The following is a 21,212-nucleotide window of genomic DNA, read 5'->3' as shown; positions in this document are numbered from 1 at the left end:
CTTCTCCATTCTTGCTGATCCCAGAAGAGAAGGCTAGCTAGAATTTACCAAGTTAATGACAATGGAGTACTCTCTACTTCAAATCTCCTCAGTACTTATCTTCTTTTCTTTCCTTCTTGTTCTTTCTTACTTGTATCCATGGAGATCAAGAGACTCAAAGCACAACAGTAGCAATAAAGGGGTTCCACCACCGGAAGCTGCCGGAGCGTGGCCAATAATTGGTCACCTCCCTCTGTTAGGTGGTGATTCAGTTCCTCATATTACGTTGGGAGCATTGGCTGACAAATATGGACCAGCCTTCATGATACGGCTTGGTATGCAACCTGCTTTGGTCATAAGTAGCTGGGAGATGGCCAAGGAGTGTTTTACTACAAATGATAGAGTTCTTGCCACACGACCAAAGGCACTCGCCACAAAGCTTATGGGTTATAACTATGCCCTATTTGGCTTCACTCACTATGGAACTTATTGGCGTGAGGTACGCAAGGTAGTGAGCCTGGAGATTCTCTCCAATCGTAGGCTTGAGATGGTCAAGCATGTTAGAGCCTCTGAGATTGAAGCTTTCATAAGAGAGATATACAACATGTGGGAAGAGAAGAATCAAGGTGGGCAAAACGGTGGTGTTCTGGTTGATATGAAGAAATGGTTTGCTGATTTGACTCTAAATATTATTGTCCAAATCGTGGCTGGCAAGAGATACTTTGGCAAGGCAAAGAACGAAGCTTCAGATACAGAGGAGGCAGTGATGTGCCAAAGAGGAGTCACAGAATTTTTCCACTACATTGGTCTTTTTGTGGTGTCAGATGCATTTCCTTTTCTTGAGGGGTTGGACTTGCAGGGATATGAGAAGGCCATGAAGAAAACAGCAAAAAACTTGGATTCTATATTTGAAGGATGGTTGAAAGAGCATCAGCAGAAGCGATCATCTCCTGATTATGCCAATGACAAGAGTGGCGCCGAAGACTTCATGGATGTTATGATATCTATAATGGAGGAATCAAAGCTGCTCTCATCAGCAGATTATGATGCTAATACAGTCATCAAAGCTACTTGCCTTGTGAGTGCATAGGTGGATTTATTTATTTTTCTTTTATATGATATATTATATTTATCATCATCATCATCATTATTACTATAAATTATTATTATTATTATTATTATGTGATGCTTAGTAAGTACGACTCTTCATCATTTGAATTATGGTCAAACATGAGATTTTTTTTTTTTTTTTTTTTTCTAATATTAGAGGTTGCATGTGTCGAAGGGGACAGTGTGAAGTGTGAACTATATATCTATGTGAATATAACTATATGAATAAATGGATTGACTAGATAGAGAAGATCTCCGCTAAAAAAAAAAAGAATAAATGGATTGACTAGATAGAGAAGATCTCCGCTAAAAAATATTTTCAGGTCTTAAATGAGTTTTGTGTCAAGTTCTTTTATACTTTTTTTAAGGGATAATTACTATTGTCCCCCTGTACTTTGATTTTATTACTACTATATCCTCTGTACTTTTCAAAATTACTAATCTAACCTTTAACTTTGTTTACAATTACTATTGTCATCCTACCGTTAAGTTCCGTTATTGTACTGATGATGTGGCATCTTTATATTTTCTCAAAAACCCCAAAATACCATTATACTTATCTCTTTATTTATTTACCCTTTTGTCAAGTTACAATAGTACCCTTAATTAACTGTGGAGAAAAAAAGTAACTATAATCCATTTTATTCTAAAAAAAAACCACCAAATAAAGAAAAAATGATTGAATAAAACTCAAATAGAAATCGAAAGAAAATCAAATTCAACTCAAATTGGAAACTGAATATCACATAAAATATTTTCAAAAAAAATGAAGTTTAGTGAAGGTGGGAAGCCAAACTAGATTTGGATTTTTCTCATTTCTTTAATTCAAAATAAATGAAGTTTAGTGAATGTGGAAAACCAAATCGGATTTAGATTTTGTCCATTTTTTTAATTCAAAATAAATGAAGCTTAGTGAAAGCGGGAAACCAAATCGGATTTGGATTTTGCACATTTCTTTAATTTAAAATAAATGAAGTTTAGTGAATGTGGAAAACCAAATCGAATTTGGATTTTGCACATTTCTTTAATTTAAAATAAATGAAGTTTAGTGAAGGTGGGAAACCGAATCGGATTTGGATTTTGCCTATTTCATTAATTCAAAATAAATGAAGTTTAGAGCAAAATTGACATTTAATTTGGTTTTTATAAATAGGTAGCATCGTCTTTTGATTTCTTAATTTTAATGAAGGGCAAATTAGACATTACAAATTCAAACTTAACGGCTACTTAACACCGTTATAAGGGGGCAACAGTAATTTCTTAAAGAACAGAATTTTATTAGTAATAAAATCAAACTACAATGGGGCAACAGTAATTATCCTTTTTTTAATAATAACAATAAAGGTAGATTCACTTTATTGCAAAACAATGAAAAGAAAGTATACCAACAAAGGAAAAAGACAAACTATTCAATGGCAACCCAACCTGTAGAGAAGAACTAGTATAACAAGGAGACAATACCAATAACCAGGACCACAAAATAGGAAAAATTAAATTTGATTGCCACTTGAGTTGCAGTCATGTTCCTGCTTCCTATATATAGCATGTATTGATTTGCAATAATTAACTTTGCCTTGAAGTTTACGAATATTCTTTTACGTTTTAATTTTCCATCACACCCTATTGAAACCATATAGAAATTTAGCTAAATTGACAGCATGCATCAACATTTTCAAGGTTAGCTTCGACATGGTATTGGGTCACTTGGGGATTTACCAAGTCTCCCCCCAAGAACCTAATTGTTAACCTAATTTGATTAATTTGAAATTGAATTAATTTTATCGTTTCAGCTTCATTATCTCTAATGAAATTAATTTATGTCATGAAATGGCTTTGGCAGAATATGATTCTAGCTAGCAATGACACTACTGTGATTACTTTGACATGGGCACTATCACTACTACTCAACAATCCAGGAGTTTTAAGAAGAGCACAAGATGAGTTGGACATGCATGTTGGTAGCGAAAGACAAGTAGACGAATCAGACATAGTTAAGTTGGAATATCTACAAGCAATAGTGAAGGAAACATTGCGTCTATACCCTGCAGTTCCACTATCTGGTCCACATGAAGCCATGGAAGAGTGCACCATAGCTGGTTTTCAAGTTCCAGTAGGAACTCGTATAGTTACAAATCTACACAAGATTCATAGGGATCCAAGAGTATGGCTGGAGCCATCTGAATACCGTCCAGAGAGGTTTCTCACGAGCCATCGAGATGTTGATCTTCGAGGTCAGCATTTTGAGTTCATCCCTTTTGGGTCCGGAAGGAGAATGTGTCCTGGGATTTCTTTTGTCCTTCAAATCCTACACTTGTGTTTGGCTCGATTGCTTCATGGCTTCAACTTCGCAACTCCTTTGGAAGTACCAGTGGATATGACGGAGAGGCCAGGCCTGACCAACCTCAAGGCAACACCACTTGAAGTTCTTCTCAGCCCACGCCTTCCTCTTGAAGTTTACAAATAATCAAGGACTTTGTAGGTCAACCTCAAGGCAACACCGCTTGAAGTTCTTCTCAGCCCACATCTTCCTCATGAAGTTACAAATAATCAAGGACTTTGTACTTAAAAAAGTTCTTACAAATAATCAAGGACTTTGTACTTAAAAAAGTTCTTACAAATAATCAAGGACTTTGTACTTAAAAAGTTCTGTTGAGAATATATGTTGTCATCTTAGAATTTTCCTAATGAAAATATCTTAGCAAAATCACAATCAACCCCTGGACAGGCATATAAAGACCCGACCGGATCCATAGTCTGTAATTCATCTTTCTTTTTATATATATATATATATATATATATATATATATATATATATATATATATATATATATATATATATATATATATATATATATATATATATATATATATATATATATATATATATATATATATATATATATATATATATATATATATATATATATATATATAGTATATAAGGGAGCTTTTGTAAATATAGGGGCAGAGACTATTACATATAGGAATAATTCACTTCCCCTTGAAGCTTTTGTCTAGCCATATTGTTGCGCATCAACATTTTCAAGGTTTACTTCAACATGGTTTTGGGTCACTTGGGGATTTAGCAAGTCTCCCCCCAAGAACCCAATTGCTAACCTAGTCTGATTAATTTGAAATTGAATTAATCTTCTCCTTTCAAATTCATCATTTCTAATGATATTAATTTATACCATGATCAAATGGTTTTGGCAAAATATGATTTTACGTGCCAATGACACTACTGCAGTTATTTTCACATGGCCGCTCTCACTGCTAAATAGTGAAGGAAACATTGCATCTATACCCTGCAGCTCCACTATCTGCTTCACATGAGGCTATGGAAGAGTGCACCATAGCTGGTTTTCAAGTTCCAGTAGGAACTTGTATAGTTACAAATCTCTACAAGATTCATTGGAGACCAAGCGTATGTTTGGAACCATCTGAATTGGCAAGTGTTGCTTTAGTAGTGTAGATCCAAAACTCCCCTGTCATGCTGACTTAGAAAACAAGCTAGCTATCAACAAATTAAACAAAGAACCTTTAAGACCAGATACACGTTATGTCAAGTTTCCAATTTCTGATGACACCTAATACCACAATAATTAGAAGCTTAATTAAAGAGAAACAGGTTTAAAGACTAATCTGTTGTACACTTGTACCAAATTCCTTCTAGCCCAGCAAAGACGGTTCCACGGAATTATGGGTATATGCTTCCTTCCAGCCCAGCAAAGACATAGAGCTCTACCTGAATTATGGGTATATGCAACTTGGCTCAGAAGTTGATATATTCCAGACGATCCAGAAAGGAATCACGGGTCGATAAAGATGATTTACTTGCCAATATATCAATTAGCAATCTACATCAGCTGCAACTTTTTGGGCTTGCAAGCCTTCTACGACAAGAACCCTAATCTCCACATATTCAATCAAAGGCTGAAAAATGAGACACAGAAAAGAGAGAAATCAGAGAACTTACTAGTTACTGGTAATCGATCAGGGTTCCACGTTATTGCATGTAGCTTTGCATGTGGATGGACTTGGTTCCAGAGTAGGAAACGAGAGCTTGGTTTACCGGTAATTGGGTTTCCACCTTCGACGAACTTGTAATGAAGCTACTTTAAACACGTGAGAAATCTCAAGTGCTAAACCTCAACCCATTCCACTTGATCGAGCCTTCCTTCTCTATCCAGTTTTACCAATCTTCACTAAATTAAGCTGACAACGACCATGGAATCTCTTCTTCATCAATTCCTCCTAGTTGTCATCTTCGTCTTCTCTTTTTTTCTACTTCTTCACTACTTGATGCTTCCATGGAGGATGTTAAGGAATACAAATATCAGCAGTAGTACTGGTAGAGATAAAAGCTCACGGCAACGCCACTTGAAGTCCTTCTTAGCCCACGTCTTCTTTAAGTTTATGGATCAACTCTTACCACTGAGTAATTTTCATCTCAGTACATAAGCATTAATTATCTGAGAGTATATATATATATATATATATTAAAGGACCCTTAATTATTATTTTAGTAATAAATATGTACGGTACCACATAACATATGTACATCACATGTGCACATATGTTCTTTCCATAACCCCTAAACATATGTGCATCTGATTTACGTATTCTTTCCCTATGTTAAAGACTTGAACAAAATACCTGCCTTCAAAGTGATTGATAGAAATAGCCTAGTTCTTGCTCCTTCTACAGGCTTGGAAACATTTTAAGTGCAGCTATCAATCCAAGTTCATCACCTGTTCAAGGAACGCTAAAACAAAACCGCTAGGTGATTTCGATAAATATAAATTGATCCCTAAAAGATGGCTTTCAAATTTTGAATCTCAATCACAGGGAACAGACTTAAGCTTACCATGCAACTTGAACACTCCCAAAAACATGAATAAGCTACATAGAAAAGAGATCAACCATCACCAAGCCCCTGGACAAAATTGGGGCCCAAAGGGCTGATTAAACTGACTCCGAATATGTGGGGACACCATCTATTATCAATAAAAAGCAGTTGTCCTCCAACGTTCCTTCTACCATTTTTTATACAAATGCATCAACATATACATCAGTTTAACATCAAACATGAGCACACAGTTCAGTTATGATTTACCTTGTAGAACTCATTTTCTATGGTATCATCAACCATTGCTTTTGCATCGTTTTTTCATCTTCTTGTTTTCAAAGAATTTGCAGAACAAAGCACTAGAAAGTTTACCTAGCCAGGTACCATACTATATGAGAAGGCTTCAATTGTTGCGATCATTCTTTTCAATATCAGGGGACTTCTTATTTTCAACTTGTACAAACATTCCCATCTTGAAAAGAGCAAGCAGCTCACGAATGCACCTAGATTGCTGCCAAAGAAAGCACTAAGGCTAGCTAATACACCCAGGTCAAAGGACACCAAAGAATCTGTTAACATTCAAGTCATGATTGATACACAATCAGATTTATGGTTTCTACCCCTAATTAAAATAAATAAATAAATAAATAAAGATTTATGTTCACCGTCAGCATAGAACCAATTCAGTCAAGAAGCTTAACAAAATAACAGAAGGTTAAAAGTACCCCTTTGCCGTCAGCCAGCCCAATGCTACTGTCAACATTTTTTAATTCCTGATGTCTGAGGTAGCAGGTCATCTTGTGATGCTTGTGGAGCATTTTCCTTGTGTGTACAATTTACTTTCCGACCTGCAAAAACACTTTAGCAAGCTTAATCACTTCTTAGGTATAAATTAAGATACAATAAAGTAAAAATATAGACCCTGGAACCACTTGAGAGAAAAAGTGTTAAGTAGCCGTGAAGCAGGACCAACTAAAGAATATCACATACTCTAGCTATCAAACCACATTCACCATCCCCACAAAACTAACAATTGGAATTCAGAGAATATAGGAGTCCATGATTTTATAAGGATGTTAGACGGTCAGGATCAGAGCGAAAATTATGTTCTCTTCCCTACCTGTAAACTCCACAGATCAGCCTTCTAGAAGCAGTTGCTGGTCTCCCCTCCTTGCAGTCACCTTGGTTTCCCAACAACTCAAGACAGGGGTTAGATGGTCTTCAATTGGCTATTCTAGTACATAACAAGGCAACATGGCTGTCATGCTGTTCACATGAAGAGTAACTTTTTGCTGACATCTATTTTGGTTCCTCCCTTCTTAATGCTTTGATCTACATCAGTCTCACCCAATTCAATGAACACGCAAGCAATCAACTTTCCATTCATTAAATTGTTGCCAGAGCTCTATGGCACACACACAAAAATGCACTTGCTGAGTTACTAAAATAGAAAGTAATAGAAAAAGGAATGTATCCCTGTGCAAGCTAGGGAATTCCTTGTACAATAAGAAAAGATAGAATGGAAACACATCTCCAAAACTATCACTCACCTAAATCAAACTTTGAACCAAATAGTTGTAAAAATAGAAACTAACTAAAATCTAACTTGGTCAATCACTAAGCAACCGAAGATATGATTTTGGCAGCATTCAACCTTCCACTTCAGGATCCCTCCTGATGTTCACGTGAGCAATAACTTCTTCCTGGATCTTATTTGGCCTTTCGTTCTACATCCTTCGATCTACATCAGTTGGTTATCAAAACTAGGAAGCTGGCAAGTAAGTGGCTACAAGTTGAGAGGCTCAAGACATTGTTGAGAACATACTCAAATGCTGGATAATAGATTTATGCTTCTAAATGGAAAATTCAATCCCCCTTCTTAGCTTTTATATAAATGCAAGTGTACCAAGACTGGAAAGTTTAATATCACAGATAGAACTTAAACATATTACAGATAGCCTCAAACTATTCAACTTGGTGTTTACCAAAAAAAAAAAACCTATTCAACTAGATTAACTTGCTATAAAATTACCACTGATAGTGTACGACTTTGAAGGTGCCTTCTTTCAAGGAATCATAAGCTCAAACTATGGATATCATTGCCCACATTTTAATGGTAGAGTATATCTCATAAGAAGCAAGCAACAGAAAAGGTACATCCCACAAAATCTCCTTAAACATAGAAAAAAAAATGAAATTCATCGTCATGTAAAATAAATAAAAATGTTGGTTCAGGGAAGAAATGAGAAGAGCAAGAAGACAGAAAATATATTACTAGTGATGGAGATGTGGTCTTGCCTGCAAATGACAACAAAAGCAATGTAGACAGATGTCTTTTGTAGGACGCGAAACGAGGTGGAGAAACAGAGAGAAGCAGAGGCTGCATCAGTAAAGAATCTACATCCAATTGCTTGCTGCTCCAAACTGGAGGTCACATTGCTGTGACAAACTGGGTTGGTACTCCATGCAGAAAAAAAAGAATTGGCTTGCTCCTATTCAAACGAAAAAGCAAGAAAACTGAAAAAGCATATTCCAGACACTAGAAAGAGTTGAATGACAGAATAAAAAAATCACTAAAAGTAAAAGAACATGCAAACTCACATTCAACAAAACTGTTAGCTAATTTGTCATTAAAACATTAGTAGAATCCCATAAGCAGAACTGCTCCAAATCAAGGTACTGGACAGTGAAGCCAGTTACCAGTAATCCCCACATGAACACTTCCCATCACTAAAATGATGGAACCTGTTAGAGTCGCGCAGAATTATTTGCCGTCCAACAATCTTGGATATATATCTAAACGCAGAGTGACAATCACCACAGACTCGAAGGTTTTTCATAATCCTGATGGGCAAGGCTGATCTGTGGATGAGAACAAAAGCAACTGCAAGCTTCTCACTATGGCAGCTCAGTAGTTCTTCCTTGCTCTCAACTTCAAGATCATACAACGCAAACTTCGTCTGAGGAACATAGCCCAAATCCCTCATTTTCCTATTCAACTCTGATAGTTTCTCATATATTTTTTCTGTGTCTGGGTGCGATTTATCACCTGCTACAAACACGTGAATCCCATCTTTCATAGTTACCCAACTACACCCAGCTTCCTTCTTCACTGAGGCCTCCCTCATTGCAGCCCGGGCCTTTGCCACATCATCCCACCTCCCTCCAAAGGCAAACATATTCGAAACAAGAACATAATTTACAGCATTTTGAGGTTCCAACGCCAAAAGCATCTCTGCAGCATGTCTTCCCAATTCTGTGTTAGCACCATTTGCTCTGGAACAAGCCCCCAATATTGTCCTCCACATAAGAATATTAGGCTTAATAGGCACCCTTCTAACAAATTCCTCTACCATAGTGAGCTGACCTGCCCGCCCAAGGAGATCCACCATGCATGAGTAATGCTCCATCCGTGGAACCAAGCCATATTTGTTACTCATGGATTCAAAATGCTCAACACCTTCATCAACCAATCCGACATGGCTACATGCAGACAAAACACCAACAAATGTTACATGATCTGGGGGTTGACCTTCCTGCAGCATTTCAGCAAACAATTGTAATGCCTTTCTGCCACAGCCATGCCGCGCATAACCCGATATCATCGAATTCCAAGAAAACTCATTTTTCATTGGCATTAACTGAAAGGCACTTGAGGCATAGTCTATCCTTCCACATTTTGCATACATATCAACCAGTGCACTACCAACTACAATATCAGTTTCCAAACAAGCTCTTATACCGCAGGCATGGATCTCCTTACCACGCTCTAATGCTGCAACAGAAGCACATGCACTGAGAACTGTGGCAAAAGTGAAACAATCTAGACGCTCTCCCCTTTGCACCATAAACCAAACCAGATCCATGGCATTTGACAAAAACCCATTTTGGATATATCCAGCAATCATGGAGTTCCAAGACACGTCATCCCTCCTCTTAGACATACTGGAGAATATCTTCTCACAGTCATTCATATTTCCACATTTAGCATAGCAAGAAAGAAATGCATTTTCAATAGCAATATCCTCAGCAACACCATATTTAAGTGATAGGGCATGAACCTGCTGGCCTAATTCATGGATGGAAAGCGATGACACAGCTGCAAGAATGTTGATGAAGGTCACCCTATTTGGACTCCAACCAGATCGCATCATAAGTAAGAAATATTCTATGGCAACAGAGATAGATGCATCTGAATCAGAAAATGCACCAACCATAGTATTCCAAGAAACATGATCATAACCCGGCATAAAAGAAAAGACTTTCTGGCACTCAGTGAGATAGCCAGTTTCTGCATACAAACCAAGGAGGGAATTAGAAACCGAAACATCCAAATCAAGACCCAATTTGATCCCTTCACTATGTATTTGCGCTCCCAATTGGATGCACCCTGAGCTAGCACATGAACTCAAAGTGCTTATTAACGTAAAATTTGTTGGAATCAATCCACTTCTCCTCATTTCAAAGAAGCTCTTCATTGCCTCTCTGAAACATCCATTTTGGTCGAGACCAGAGATCATGGAATTCCAAGAAACCGAATCTTTAACACCCATAAGCTTAAAAACCCTCGAGGCATCAGCAATGGAACCACATTTGGCATACATGTTAACCAGCCCATTTGCAATTGCAACCTTGACGTCATTCAGCCCGGTTCTGAGTACATATGCATGCACTTCTCTGCCTTTTCTCCTCCCCTCTTTGGGCACCACAAACTCAGCGCAAGCACTCAGAAGAATCACATACGAATCATAGTTTATCCCTACCCAATCTCTCGTCTCACAGAAAACCCTAGCTGCTTCTTCTCCTCGCTTCTGCCTCACCAAGCCAACCATTAGGCCATTCATGGAAACTGCATTCCGTTCACTCATCTGTTCAAAAATCTTCCTGGCATGATCGAGTAATCCAAACCTTGCAAATCCGCTAACAAGAGCACTACCCACATACAAATCACTCGAGAAACCAGATTTTGTAACTCGACTAAGGATTTGTTCAAGGAGAAATAAACCAGAATCACATGAAGTAGAATAAGCAACAGTTATCAGGCTGCCAAAAGTATACTCGCTAGGCTTAAAATTGACATGCAAACCCTCACGTTGCATTGCCGAGAAAAGCCAAAATGCAGAAAATACATCTCCTCTTTGAGAATATACAGAAATGACAGAATTCCAAGATATTGAGTTTTTCAACTGTATCCCATCAAAAACACGGCGCGCATAAACTGCAGAATCTAAGGAACAACTGCCGTACATCGATATCAATCCATTACACACTACAACATCCGACGCATATGCTGACTTCGAAATCAGCGCATGCAGTTGCACCCCAAAATCAAAACCTTGAGGGCCAGAATCCTGGCACGCTCGGAGTGCATTACCAAGTGCATAGTGTGTGGGCACAAAACCCGCAGAAATCATCGACTGAAACAGACGACAAGCCTCAACCGGCAAGCCCTGCTGCACATAGCCCGAAATCAAGCAATTCCACGTTACGGCGTTTCTGTCTCGCATTTCATCAAACACGTCCTGGGCAGACGCCAAATTACCCATTCTCGCATACAGTGTGATGAGTGTGTTTGGCAAGAATAAGTTGCCAACGAGTCCGTTCTTGAGAATCTGTAAATGGAGTTTTTTGGCATCTCTGGGATCAGAAGAAGACGCATATTGACGAGCGAGATCCTCATAATGAGTTTCAGAACTGGAAAACGGGTTACTAACCGACTCTTCGCGTCGAAGAGAAGCAGAACTGGAGGACTGAGATCTTTTATACCGGTCAATTAGCTTATACAGTGGGATCGTCAACGTCGAAGGCAAGGTTTGCGAACGCTGATTAACGTTGTTATGTTCAAACAGAAGATCAGCTTCTACCGCAAGGGATGAAGTCGAGATGCCCAAATTCAAATTGCGGGAAAATAATCTCTGAATTGGTGTGCGAAAAGCAGGAATCATAGTAAGGCATGCGGAGATGTTTTATGTAGAGATGCGATAGAAAGCTCAGAGTCATTTTTCGCAAGATCTTTTTTCAAAGCATGGATGGGCGGCAAGGGGTGAGGTTTTCTGGTAGAAGTGAGTAGTGAGGTTTAAGGTTTCGTGACCGACAAATACGAGCTTGTTTTATGTTTTTTTTTTTTTTTTTTTTTTTTTCCCCTTTTTTTAAGATGAAGAAAAAAAAATATTACTTACACTGTTACACAAAAAGTCGTCTGGAGTGGAGATCCTTACATAAGGCCATGCATAGGGCTGTGCGTGTAATATGCGCAATGTGAGTGTGATAGGATGGGAGGACGGCCTGACCAGGGAGGTTGGATTTGAACTCGCCCAAATGAGTCCCTTTAGTTTAAACTAGGGTTTGATTGAGTCCAATTTCTTGTCCTTGGCGAAGATGATACTATTATTTTGATCTACTTCACCATGCATTAAAGAATCAATGTTGTTAGTGTACAAAAGTGAATTTCCTCTTGAATATATGGTGGAAAGGCATAAGAATAGTAATATCCTCGATCCTTAATTAGAGGGTAAATTTTCGATTTATAGAAAACGAAAATATGGTGATTTGAATCAAGGGGCTTTTTCAAGTGAAGTAGGTATAAGGGTTGGAAAAGTAAGGTGAGAAGGAGAAGAGTACAAGGTGAACAGGACTAAGCACAACCCAAACCCTCAACCTTTAGGGTCAAAAAATCCCCAACCTCTGATCCACAAAGATTCCTACAGAGGTCGATTTGACCTTCATAGGCTATAGTTTTATTTTATTAAACACATTTGTGACGTCTAGCTTTTGGAATTGTAGAGAAAATTATAGATTACACACTTTGGTGGGGTTAAACTCAAGGTTGCATACTTTAGTATCATAAATTACAGATTACACACTTTCAAAATTACAAGTTGTATATTCCTAACATTCCATTCAATATTTGTTAACTCATGTGTGAATGTCCATATTACCTTCATTAAAGTTAAATTACATAAATACCCTTTCTAAACCCTTCCATATCCAACCCTTTAATTGGGTGAAGGGCATCTTCTATCTACACCTCGTTTGAAACTACCATCCTTTGCCGCAAACCACTACCCTTGTTGAAAAATCTCTCAATTGCTGGAAAAAATATATCTCTATGTCTCAAATTTACAATTTCAAGCCATTTTTGCTAATCTGATGGAATGAAATCCATCCTATGCAAAAAAGCAAGATTAAAGGATTAAATGGTGTTGCAATAGATTCCGGTAGCCGGAGTCGGAAGACAATTTTGAGATGATGAGGTGGAGCTGAAGAGAGAGAGTTGGGAGGAAACTGAATATTAAGGTCAATAATGTAAATTAATGGGTGAGGATATTTGTATTTTAATGCATTTCAAATTTTAATTTGAAAACTTAACTGTCAAATCGTCAAAATATAACAATGGGTAATTTATTAACCGTCAAACAGTCAAAATGTAACAGTGAGTAATTTGTAATTTCTCAAAATAGCTAGTGCCAGCATCAAGTAATTTTTGCCACATAAGCGGTCAGACAAGAGTACATGCCCAAGTTAAGTGGGCAGCATGAAAAAATGCTCTTTAAATTATATGGTTCCAGTTCACCAAATCAAACCAACCCTATTGGACCTGAAGGCCAAAGCAAGTCAAATATGAAACTTCCAACTGGATAGGTTCTACTTGAAAATTTGTATGTGCCGAGACCCAAAGCCCAGAGTGACACAGGTGAGAGAAGTGATCATATGGATGGATATTCCACTTCATTAGCTCTCCTCATGATCTGTACAGAATGTTCTTTAACTAGTTTGCATCCCTCAGAGAGTGTAAGAACCAAAATAATTATTGCCTGTTTTAATCCACCTGAACAAATGATTCTTCCTTCGATGGCTCCATGCCCAGCTCGGTGGAAAGGTGCAATAGGATACTCTCAGCCAAACCTATTCAATCATATAATCTGAAAACCCTGTTTTTCAAGCTTAGGAAACAGAACACTGAATTATATATGTATCAAATCAATGCTTCTGTTGAACCGAGCTGAATTTGTGAAATCCACAAAATCCAGTTCGTAATTGAACCAAGGATGACACATGATCTGACAAAAGCAACCAGAAATAAATCAATCCTGTACCTGAATTGACTTTTGAACCCCGAATGTTTAAAAAGGCACTGTAAGTAGAGAATGATATGAAACCCCTGGTATTAATTGAGAGGGAGAAAGAGAAGGTTGCAAAATGGAAGTCCTGGAATCAGTACTAACAAACGGTGAACTGCAGAAGGTCCAAGCAAAAGACACCTTCTGAAGAATCCAAGAAGATTATATACAAAGAGTGCTTGTTGACATGTCAAGAACAGAGTAGCTTATACGCTATCAGTAAATTACATGGTCAATTTGATGTCATTGATCCAACAGAGATAGCAAAAAGAGCATAGCCCGAAAATTTTAAGCCTTAAAAGTATGACTGGAAAATGGCAAAAATTAAGTAGCTCATACATTCTCAAAGTTAAGATGAATGGTGAAGATACATAGTAAGAAAATCTTTCCAGTGAAGTTAACAGTGAATCACCATATGTTGCAGAACAATAAAGTAAACAAACCCTGGATACAGTCATTTACATACAAGCACCAAAGGCACACAAAAGCAAGCATCAGTGGCAGAATATTTTGGGGGGGGGGGGGGGGGGGGGTAGTATTGATCTTAGGAACATCTATATCATTACTAAACAACTGAATCCTCAAATCCACAGAAAGAAAAAATGAAAACTGGAATGCTATTAATTAATTAGCACATTGGAAGTATTGAAAGGACATGGAGAAAGCACAAATTTACTAGGGTTGAATATGGAGTTGGAATGCTAATGAATGGGGTGGCAGGATGTGAGTTATTGTAGATGGCTCCATGTAACTAGATAAGACGTAATGAAGCAGTACAAATAAATACAAGTCTTTCAAGCATCAAGAAAGCAAAGGCAATAACTCAACTTCACCTTATGATTTCCAAAAAGCACCAAGCCACATAAGATAAAATTTTCAAGAAGAACATAATTAAAAGTGTTGTCTTCGTATGCTACACGTTAAAAGAGTTTCCCAAAAGACATTTGCAAGCACAACAGAGACAAATTTTGTGTCTATTGCTCAGTTCAGATTTCAGGAAACAATAGGAACGAGGCAAAACAGTTAAAAAGCTTCATTTTGACCTTCCATTTGACTCCAATGAGACTATTTGGTGGACAACCCAGAAGTTAGTTAAAGGCTAGGCTTCAATCTAAAAGAAGATACAGCAATTTGAAGACGATAAATTCCAACATTTTCCAAGATGATATCTTGATTGGTGGGAGTTGTAAATGAAACCCAAGCCACACCTCACATCTTCCTGAAAGAAACTACACAAGAATTGATTTATAGAAGAGTTGAGATGATTTCTTTGATGGGCGAATTTGACAATGTAAAACCTCTCATGGTCAGAATCCTTTGGTTGGAGAGGACGGAAACTTTCTTCAAACCCTACGGTCCAGGTACTAGGGGTGTTTAAAGGAATTCGGATACTGTTTAACTAATTAGTGGAGAAATCAATAAATAGAAGATGAGAATTGAATTTCCAAAATTTCACTTACAACCGAGTTTTTTTTGTTAATCCAATTAACTGAAGATCAAATATCCTTTTATTATCGTTTTCAGGTATAAAACGTGAATCATCAAAACACTATCAGAGAAACCGGGTGGGGATGGGGAGGCAAAATATTGTTACCTGCCATTAGCAATTTCGTTCTTCCCAATGAATCCAAAGAAGGGTCCTTGGTCTTTGGTCTGCTTTTTCGAGTTTCTTCAGGCGAAAATACTCCAGCAACTCTTTAGCCATCTTCCTCTGAAACTCCATAGTAATCGACACCTGCTTCAAAGGGGCTGAAGGTGGGGAAGGAAAATGAGAGGATAGAAGGTCAAGGGTTTTGACAGGAGCAGTGGGTTGTCTGAACGGGACTTCGGATTGGGCCTTCAGCATTTGAATTCCTTATAATAACATAGTTACATTTGGTAGCAGAGATTTTGAAAGAAGAGCAGGTTTTCTTTTCCCCTTTATGATTCAGAGTATCAGACTCCTCATTGATATATTTTTCTTCTTCTGTTTTTCCGTGTTAGGAAGGCGAAGAGGCAGAGATGTGGATTAAAAAGAATCAAGTTTGCCTAAATTTCCAAAGGCGGATTGACTACTCATGAATCTTCGGGTCGGGTTGACAAGTCTTTTTAAAGATCCGAATGTAAGGACAAGGATTTCAACTTGGTGCACGAGTTTGGCCTGATGGTCAAGACTCAAAATCAACCTCGGCTTACTCGCTCAGTCCCTTTTCTTTTTTTAAACCTCGTCTTTTTTTTTTTTGTTTTGTGTTTCAAAATCAGCATCAAAATCAGAGAGTATTTTAGAGTCATATCCAAGAATTTTAAGCCCTAGTGACACTATAAGTCATAATCAAAACCAACATTACAACCAAAAGCTGGCATCAGTGAGAACTGTGAGAGGCACCAACGAGGGAGAATTTGTTTCTTCAAAAGTTTTGTCTTGTATTGATAGAAATTTTCTGCAATTCTTTTTTTTTTTTTAGAGTCTTATAAGAGGCATGTAAATACTATTGTCCACTGCTAAAGGTTTGTTCATGACTGCCCATGGTGCAGGGCCATGCACCATGAAACCTTTTTATTTAATTTGGTAGGAGTAACATAACGGGCAGAGCATCTAACTTACAAATTCTCAGAATCCCTAAAACCTAGTGAAGTAACTGAACGACTGCAACTCTGTAAACCTTATAACAGCAATTGGTGAAAAACTTTTATCAATTGTACAAATGATATGGGCATTACCCCAGTACATAACAAATGTAAGAAGCCTATCAATACCCAATGTTCAAAAAAAAAAATAATACACACATTTTAATTACGATGAAATAATGACAATGGCATCAGCAGGAAAGCATGTGTATGCTAAAGCATACAAAATTGAAACCTCAAACATTGAAAAAGAGACTGACTGATGTATCTGAAACAGACTCACGTTTCTTCTGGAAAATCTTCTTCTGAAACAGACTGCAAGTGCAAAAAGGAAGAAGTGAAGGACTCTGTCTGTGGTCATTCATCTGATATCTTTTTGCGTTTACCCTCCCATTGACCTTGAGCTCTTTTGGCTATTATAATGACAGGGTCTAACCCGGTTGCTTCAGAACCAGAAGCCTGATTGATCCAAACTACACATTACATAATCGCACATGCACAGCGCCGTTCATTTTCAGCGTCTAATTCATCATCTGTTAAACCTACATCACTGCCATCAGATGAAGTCATGTCAGACCCAAAGGAAGTTGCCAAGATGTGCACAAGGACATGAACAAGCACATACATATTAAAGAGGCTATGGCTCTGTTTTAATCCATAAGCATGGTCAAGACACATTCCAACAACATTTTTAAATTGAAGTTCGCTCGCACTATACAGAAAACTATAAACTTATACAGTTTTACTTGGGCGAGATCTCATATTACCAAATAGAAAATGAAATCCTGGAGTTTTTTTATGATAAAGGTGTGTCTTCAAAGCAATAAAAACATTTTGTAATAGGAATGGCATAAGAGTACTCAACCAGTATCTTAATACCCTTTGTCCTTTCCAATGCTATGAATCTTGTAAAGTTGACACTCGATACCATCCAGATTGGGTTTGACCTACTTTCAGCTCAGCAATCAGCATACTGGAAAATCTGAGCATTTTCTTTGCTTCACAAATCATTTCAAGTGGAAGCCTTCAATGGTTTCCTGTCTCGCTATGCACTCGCTGGGATATCAGAATCTAATGAAGCTTCTCTTGATATCTAATGACATCCCTTGTTTGATTCCACCAAGAAGGGGTGAACTGCAGCTCTATGTTTGCTTGAGGCTTGGGAGAAAAATCCCAAAGTAGATTCAGGGTCTGAGGAGCATCAATTCCCTAGAACTTTCAACCAATCAGTTAACTTGGTCTGTCTTTGATGAGATTGGGAATAAATAGGGTTGCAGACATGGATCAAGGTCTTTGTTAAGGAACTGGTTTTGGCAAGGCAGAAAATTGAGCGGGGCCAAGATTCAGGAGTTGATAATGTTTTCAATCTATTTTTTTCCCCTCCTGGAACCTCGGTGGTTTCAGTGAATTACTGACCTAGTTGGGTCATGAAAATTCGTAAATGGCCTGTTTTCGGCCATTTAAACACCAACAGCACTATCAGATTTGGAAAAAATCAGGGTCTAAATAGGAGTTCTGACTACAAATCGCAGCGTTATAACATACCAATATGCCCTATTCTACACATAATTTAGTAGTAGAAAGTAATCAAGCATATAGTAATACAGTTAATGTAAAACAACTTAAATATGCATCAGAAATGCAAGACTTTGATTACATTGCACTTTTCTGGCTACTTCAGATGCAAAACAGCAAGAGATTACAGATTTGGGTAGAAATTGATGCAAAGGATCGGAAAACCTGTTTTAGTATTATGCTGATAGGGTGGGACCAAGCCCAAGTGTGGACAGGTGTGGTGGAAGTAATTCAGCTATGCTCACTAAGGTTAGTTTAAATTTTCTGTTTCCTTACTAATAGAATATAGAAAGCATAAAAACCCATGTCATCTTTCAAAACATGATGTAGAACATTGAACATGGTAATAAGAGCATATCCAGTCCAAACTACAAATGACAAACACAGAGAGTGTAAAAGGAGCCAAAGCACCAGCTAAATACAGTATGCTAATGTCAATGGTATGTGTAAAGGAAACGAGAAGGAATATTAACAAAGACAATCATCCAAGCATCAAGCAGACTTCGAAGAACAGCTTAATCAAGAAGTGCATTCAATGCTGTATACCAATCATCTTTCCCCAAAATTTATAATTCTAATGCAAAGAACCCATACCTGAGCTCAAATTCCCTGATCTCAACGAGTTCTTTCCCATGTGCATCTGTCCACTGCACTTTCCTCCTTTCGGTGCCGGGGATTTCACTAAGTGTTTCATTCGATGCCTCATGCAAATTACACTCTTTGCTAGCTAATGGATTTGAAGTGTAATTAGATGACTTCTTTAAATTGCTCTTTAGACAGACCTTCCTTACACTTTTATCATCTCCATGATTAGAGACACAATCCTCGTTACTGTCAGAAATAGCAGGAGACACTGCAACAATATCCTGCTGCTGGACAGGACCTACTTTGGGTGGGGAAGGGCCGTCAAGTCCTGCGGAGGCGCGACCAAAGCAAACAAAGGCAGCGCATCCGCGGGACACACGATTCTTCCTGGAAGCCAGCTGGAGGTCAGAATCAAGTTCTTGGTCCACCAACTGGTATTGATTCCACGGTGACACTCTCATGGGTCTTTCTTCGTTCTTCTGACCCAGCAGAAGAAGGGTGAGGCCCTTGCTATATCCAGAAGCTGAAGAAGAGAAGAATCCTCCTCCTTCGACTGCCAATAACATGAGTTCTGCTCATCTGGGCACTGAAATTTTTTTCTAAATTTTCTCAATCATGCCAAGCACCAACAGCATTTCAACTACCTGTAAATTCAAGAAGGCTCTCAGAAATACTTGGGGATGGTGAGAATTGGAAACATTAAGAAGGGTGCCAACATGTTCTATACCTCGGGATATTGCCCAGAGTATTAGAAGTTCATGGAAACGACTCTCACGGAATAAATGCAAATCATCATAGAATGCAAATATTGTTTTCAGATAAGAACAATTTTACAAAATTGGCCAAGGTAGAGAAAAAAAAATATATCAAAATTGAATCGCTATCATGACTCCACTCTCGATCCATATGTCAACCGCAAACTACTTCCGAAGCAGATACAATTTTCTGATTCTTTTCCGGTGGGGGTTGTTTGCATCCTTTACGGTTAAAATAACAGAAAAAAGAATTTTGAGATCAGAAGTAGTAATATTTTCAAAGATCAAACGTTTGCATAAGCAATTCTCAAATTACTACTAATAATCAGGAAACGAAACGGGCCGGGGGATTATTTTGGGATATTTCAATGAAAATACTGAATAGTGATTAAAAATATAAAAAAACATCGCATATTATTCAATAACATCGAAGTGACAAACTGAGAAAATAAGAATAACAAACATCCGCAATTAAAGCCGAAGTCTCCAAATCCAGAAACGATAAAGCAGGGGAGAGAATAACTTTTTCACCAAATAATCGGAAATAAACCGCCAAAGAGTACATCGATGATCAATTTAATTCTCATGCACCAATTGAAAGAAACATGACAACTTGCAGCTGAGACAAAGCACACCAACCTAATTTTCTCGAAAAATACTGACTCTCACTGTTCACAAAAGGGTTTTCCAGGGAAATCACCCACATTGCTTCCTTTGAAATGTTTCACCAGTGAAATTAGAAAGAGAAAAAAGGAAAAAGAAGAAACTTTCTTTACTTCAGAGCTTCAAAATATCAAAATCAGTACCCTCCAACACTCAAATTTCCAACTTTACTGAAAGATCTGTACCTGAAAAGAAAAAAAGCTTTGCAGATCTGTAGTCCTTGAGACACTTCCGACGATTCAACCGTCAATCGCATCTCCATAAATTGGCGGCTCCGGCATTTCCGATCGTCAACTCGAGAGGAGAGAGAAACGAACGAAGCAATAGAAAGCCACCACAGAAAGAGAGAGCGGAAAAATTAAAAAGGAAGAGAGAGAAAGAGAGAGAGAGTTTAATAATAAAGAAGGAAAGTATCTGAAATTGATAACAGAGTTATCTATGAGTTTAACTTCGGTGCGGCGCATTATAACAACCATCTCTCCAAGTGGTTGAAGTCAAAATCTCAATCACTCATTTGGTATTTTTTTTAAATATTAAAATAAGCATACAAATCGGGTGGTCAAGATTTTCTAGTTCAGTACTACACAATAATTATGTGCAACACTGGAATTTAGATTTTTTTTTTTTTCAATTTCAATGTTGTGCATTTAATGCACAGCACTATACTCTGCTGATGGTCATCAAGATTTTAGATCTCGATCGTCTATTTCAGTTTTCACTACCTGCAAATTAGACGGTCAAGATCAAAATATCTGAATCTCAACCATCAGTAACAAGTAATGCGCGGCATTCAAGTCCACACCTACTTTTTTAGAGTTGTCTAAAGAAAGAGTAAAGATACAGAAAAGAAAAATAGGACAACGGCGCATGATAGAGACGGGCCCCTTACAAATCTTACTTTTGCCTTCCTTGCTCACTTTAATAATTTAATGCCTCTCTGTTTCCTTCCAAAAGGTAAACTAAATTAAC

The 21,212-nt window shown here is 37.8% G+C and overlaps 3 protein-coding genes across 6 annotated transcripts; 1 reads left to right on the top strand and 2 right to left on the bottom strand.

The window, feature by feature from the left end:
• Positions 1-61: 61 nt before the first annotated feature.
• Positions 62-3,568, top strand: LOC149027365 (strychnine-10-hydroxylase-like). Its single transcript, XM_089146789.1, has 2 exons — positions 62-1,057; positions 2,930-3,568. Exons 1-2 carry the CDS (start codon positions 62-64, stop codon positions 3,551-3,553), a joined length of 1,620 nt encoding a protein of 539 aa, XP_089002915.1. The 3' UTR covers positions 3,554-3,568.
• A 472-nt stretch (positions 3,569-4,040) lies between these two features.
• On the bottom strand, positions 4,041-12,007 carry MEF7 (Tetratricopeptide repeat (TPR)-like superfamily protein). 4 transcript variants are annotated; one of them, XM_089162154.1, is made up of 3 exons: positions 8,540-12,007; positions 5,957-8,430; positions 4,041-5,840 (listed from the first exon to the last, which is right to left on the bottom strand). In XM_089162154.1, exon 1 carries the CDS (start codon positions 11,881-11,883, stop codon positions 8,635-8,637), a length of 3,249 nt encoding a protein of 1,082 aa, XP_089018280.1. In that variant the 5' UTR covers positions 11,884-12,007; the 3' UTR covers positions 4,041-5,840; positions 5,957-8,430; positions 8,540-8,634. The 4 variants fall into 4 exon arrangements, with proteins under 4 accessions (XP_089018280.1, XP_089018288.1, XP_089018272.1 ...); XM_089162162.1 differs by having other exon boundaries at positions 4,041-6,507; positions 6,604-8,430; XM_089162146.1 differs by having other exon boundaries at positions 4,041-6,786; positions 7,059-8,430.
• A 4,521-nt stretch (positions 12,008-16,528) lies between these two features.
• On the bottom strand, positions 16,529-20,596 carry LOC149027363 (Low affinity potassium transport system protein). Its single transcript, XM_089162129.1, has 3 exons — positions 20,429-20,596; positions 18,835-19,469; positions 16,529-17,215 (listed from the first exon to the last, which is right to left on the bottom strand). Exons 2-3 carry the CDS (start codon positions 19,389-19,391, stop codon positions 17,146-17,148), a joined length of 627 nt encoding a protein of 208 aa, XP_089018255.1. The 5' UTR covers positions 19,392-19,469; positions 20,429-20,596; the 3' UTR covers positions 16,529-17,145.
• Between the last annotated feature and the right edge of the window lie 616 nt (positions 20,597-21,212).

This window comes from Hakea prostrata, chromosome 1, assembly GCF_041222555.1.
Source record: "Hakea prostrata isolate BN-2017 chromosome 1, UWA_Hpros_2, whole genome shotgun sequence".
Classification (NCBI taxonomy): Eukaryota; Viridiplantae; Streptophyta; class Magnoliopsida; order Proteales; family Proteaceae; genus Hakea; species Hakea prostrata.
Note: the sequence above shows the minus strand (reverse complement) of the source record. Positions and strands in the feature narration are given on the sequence as shown.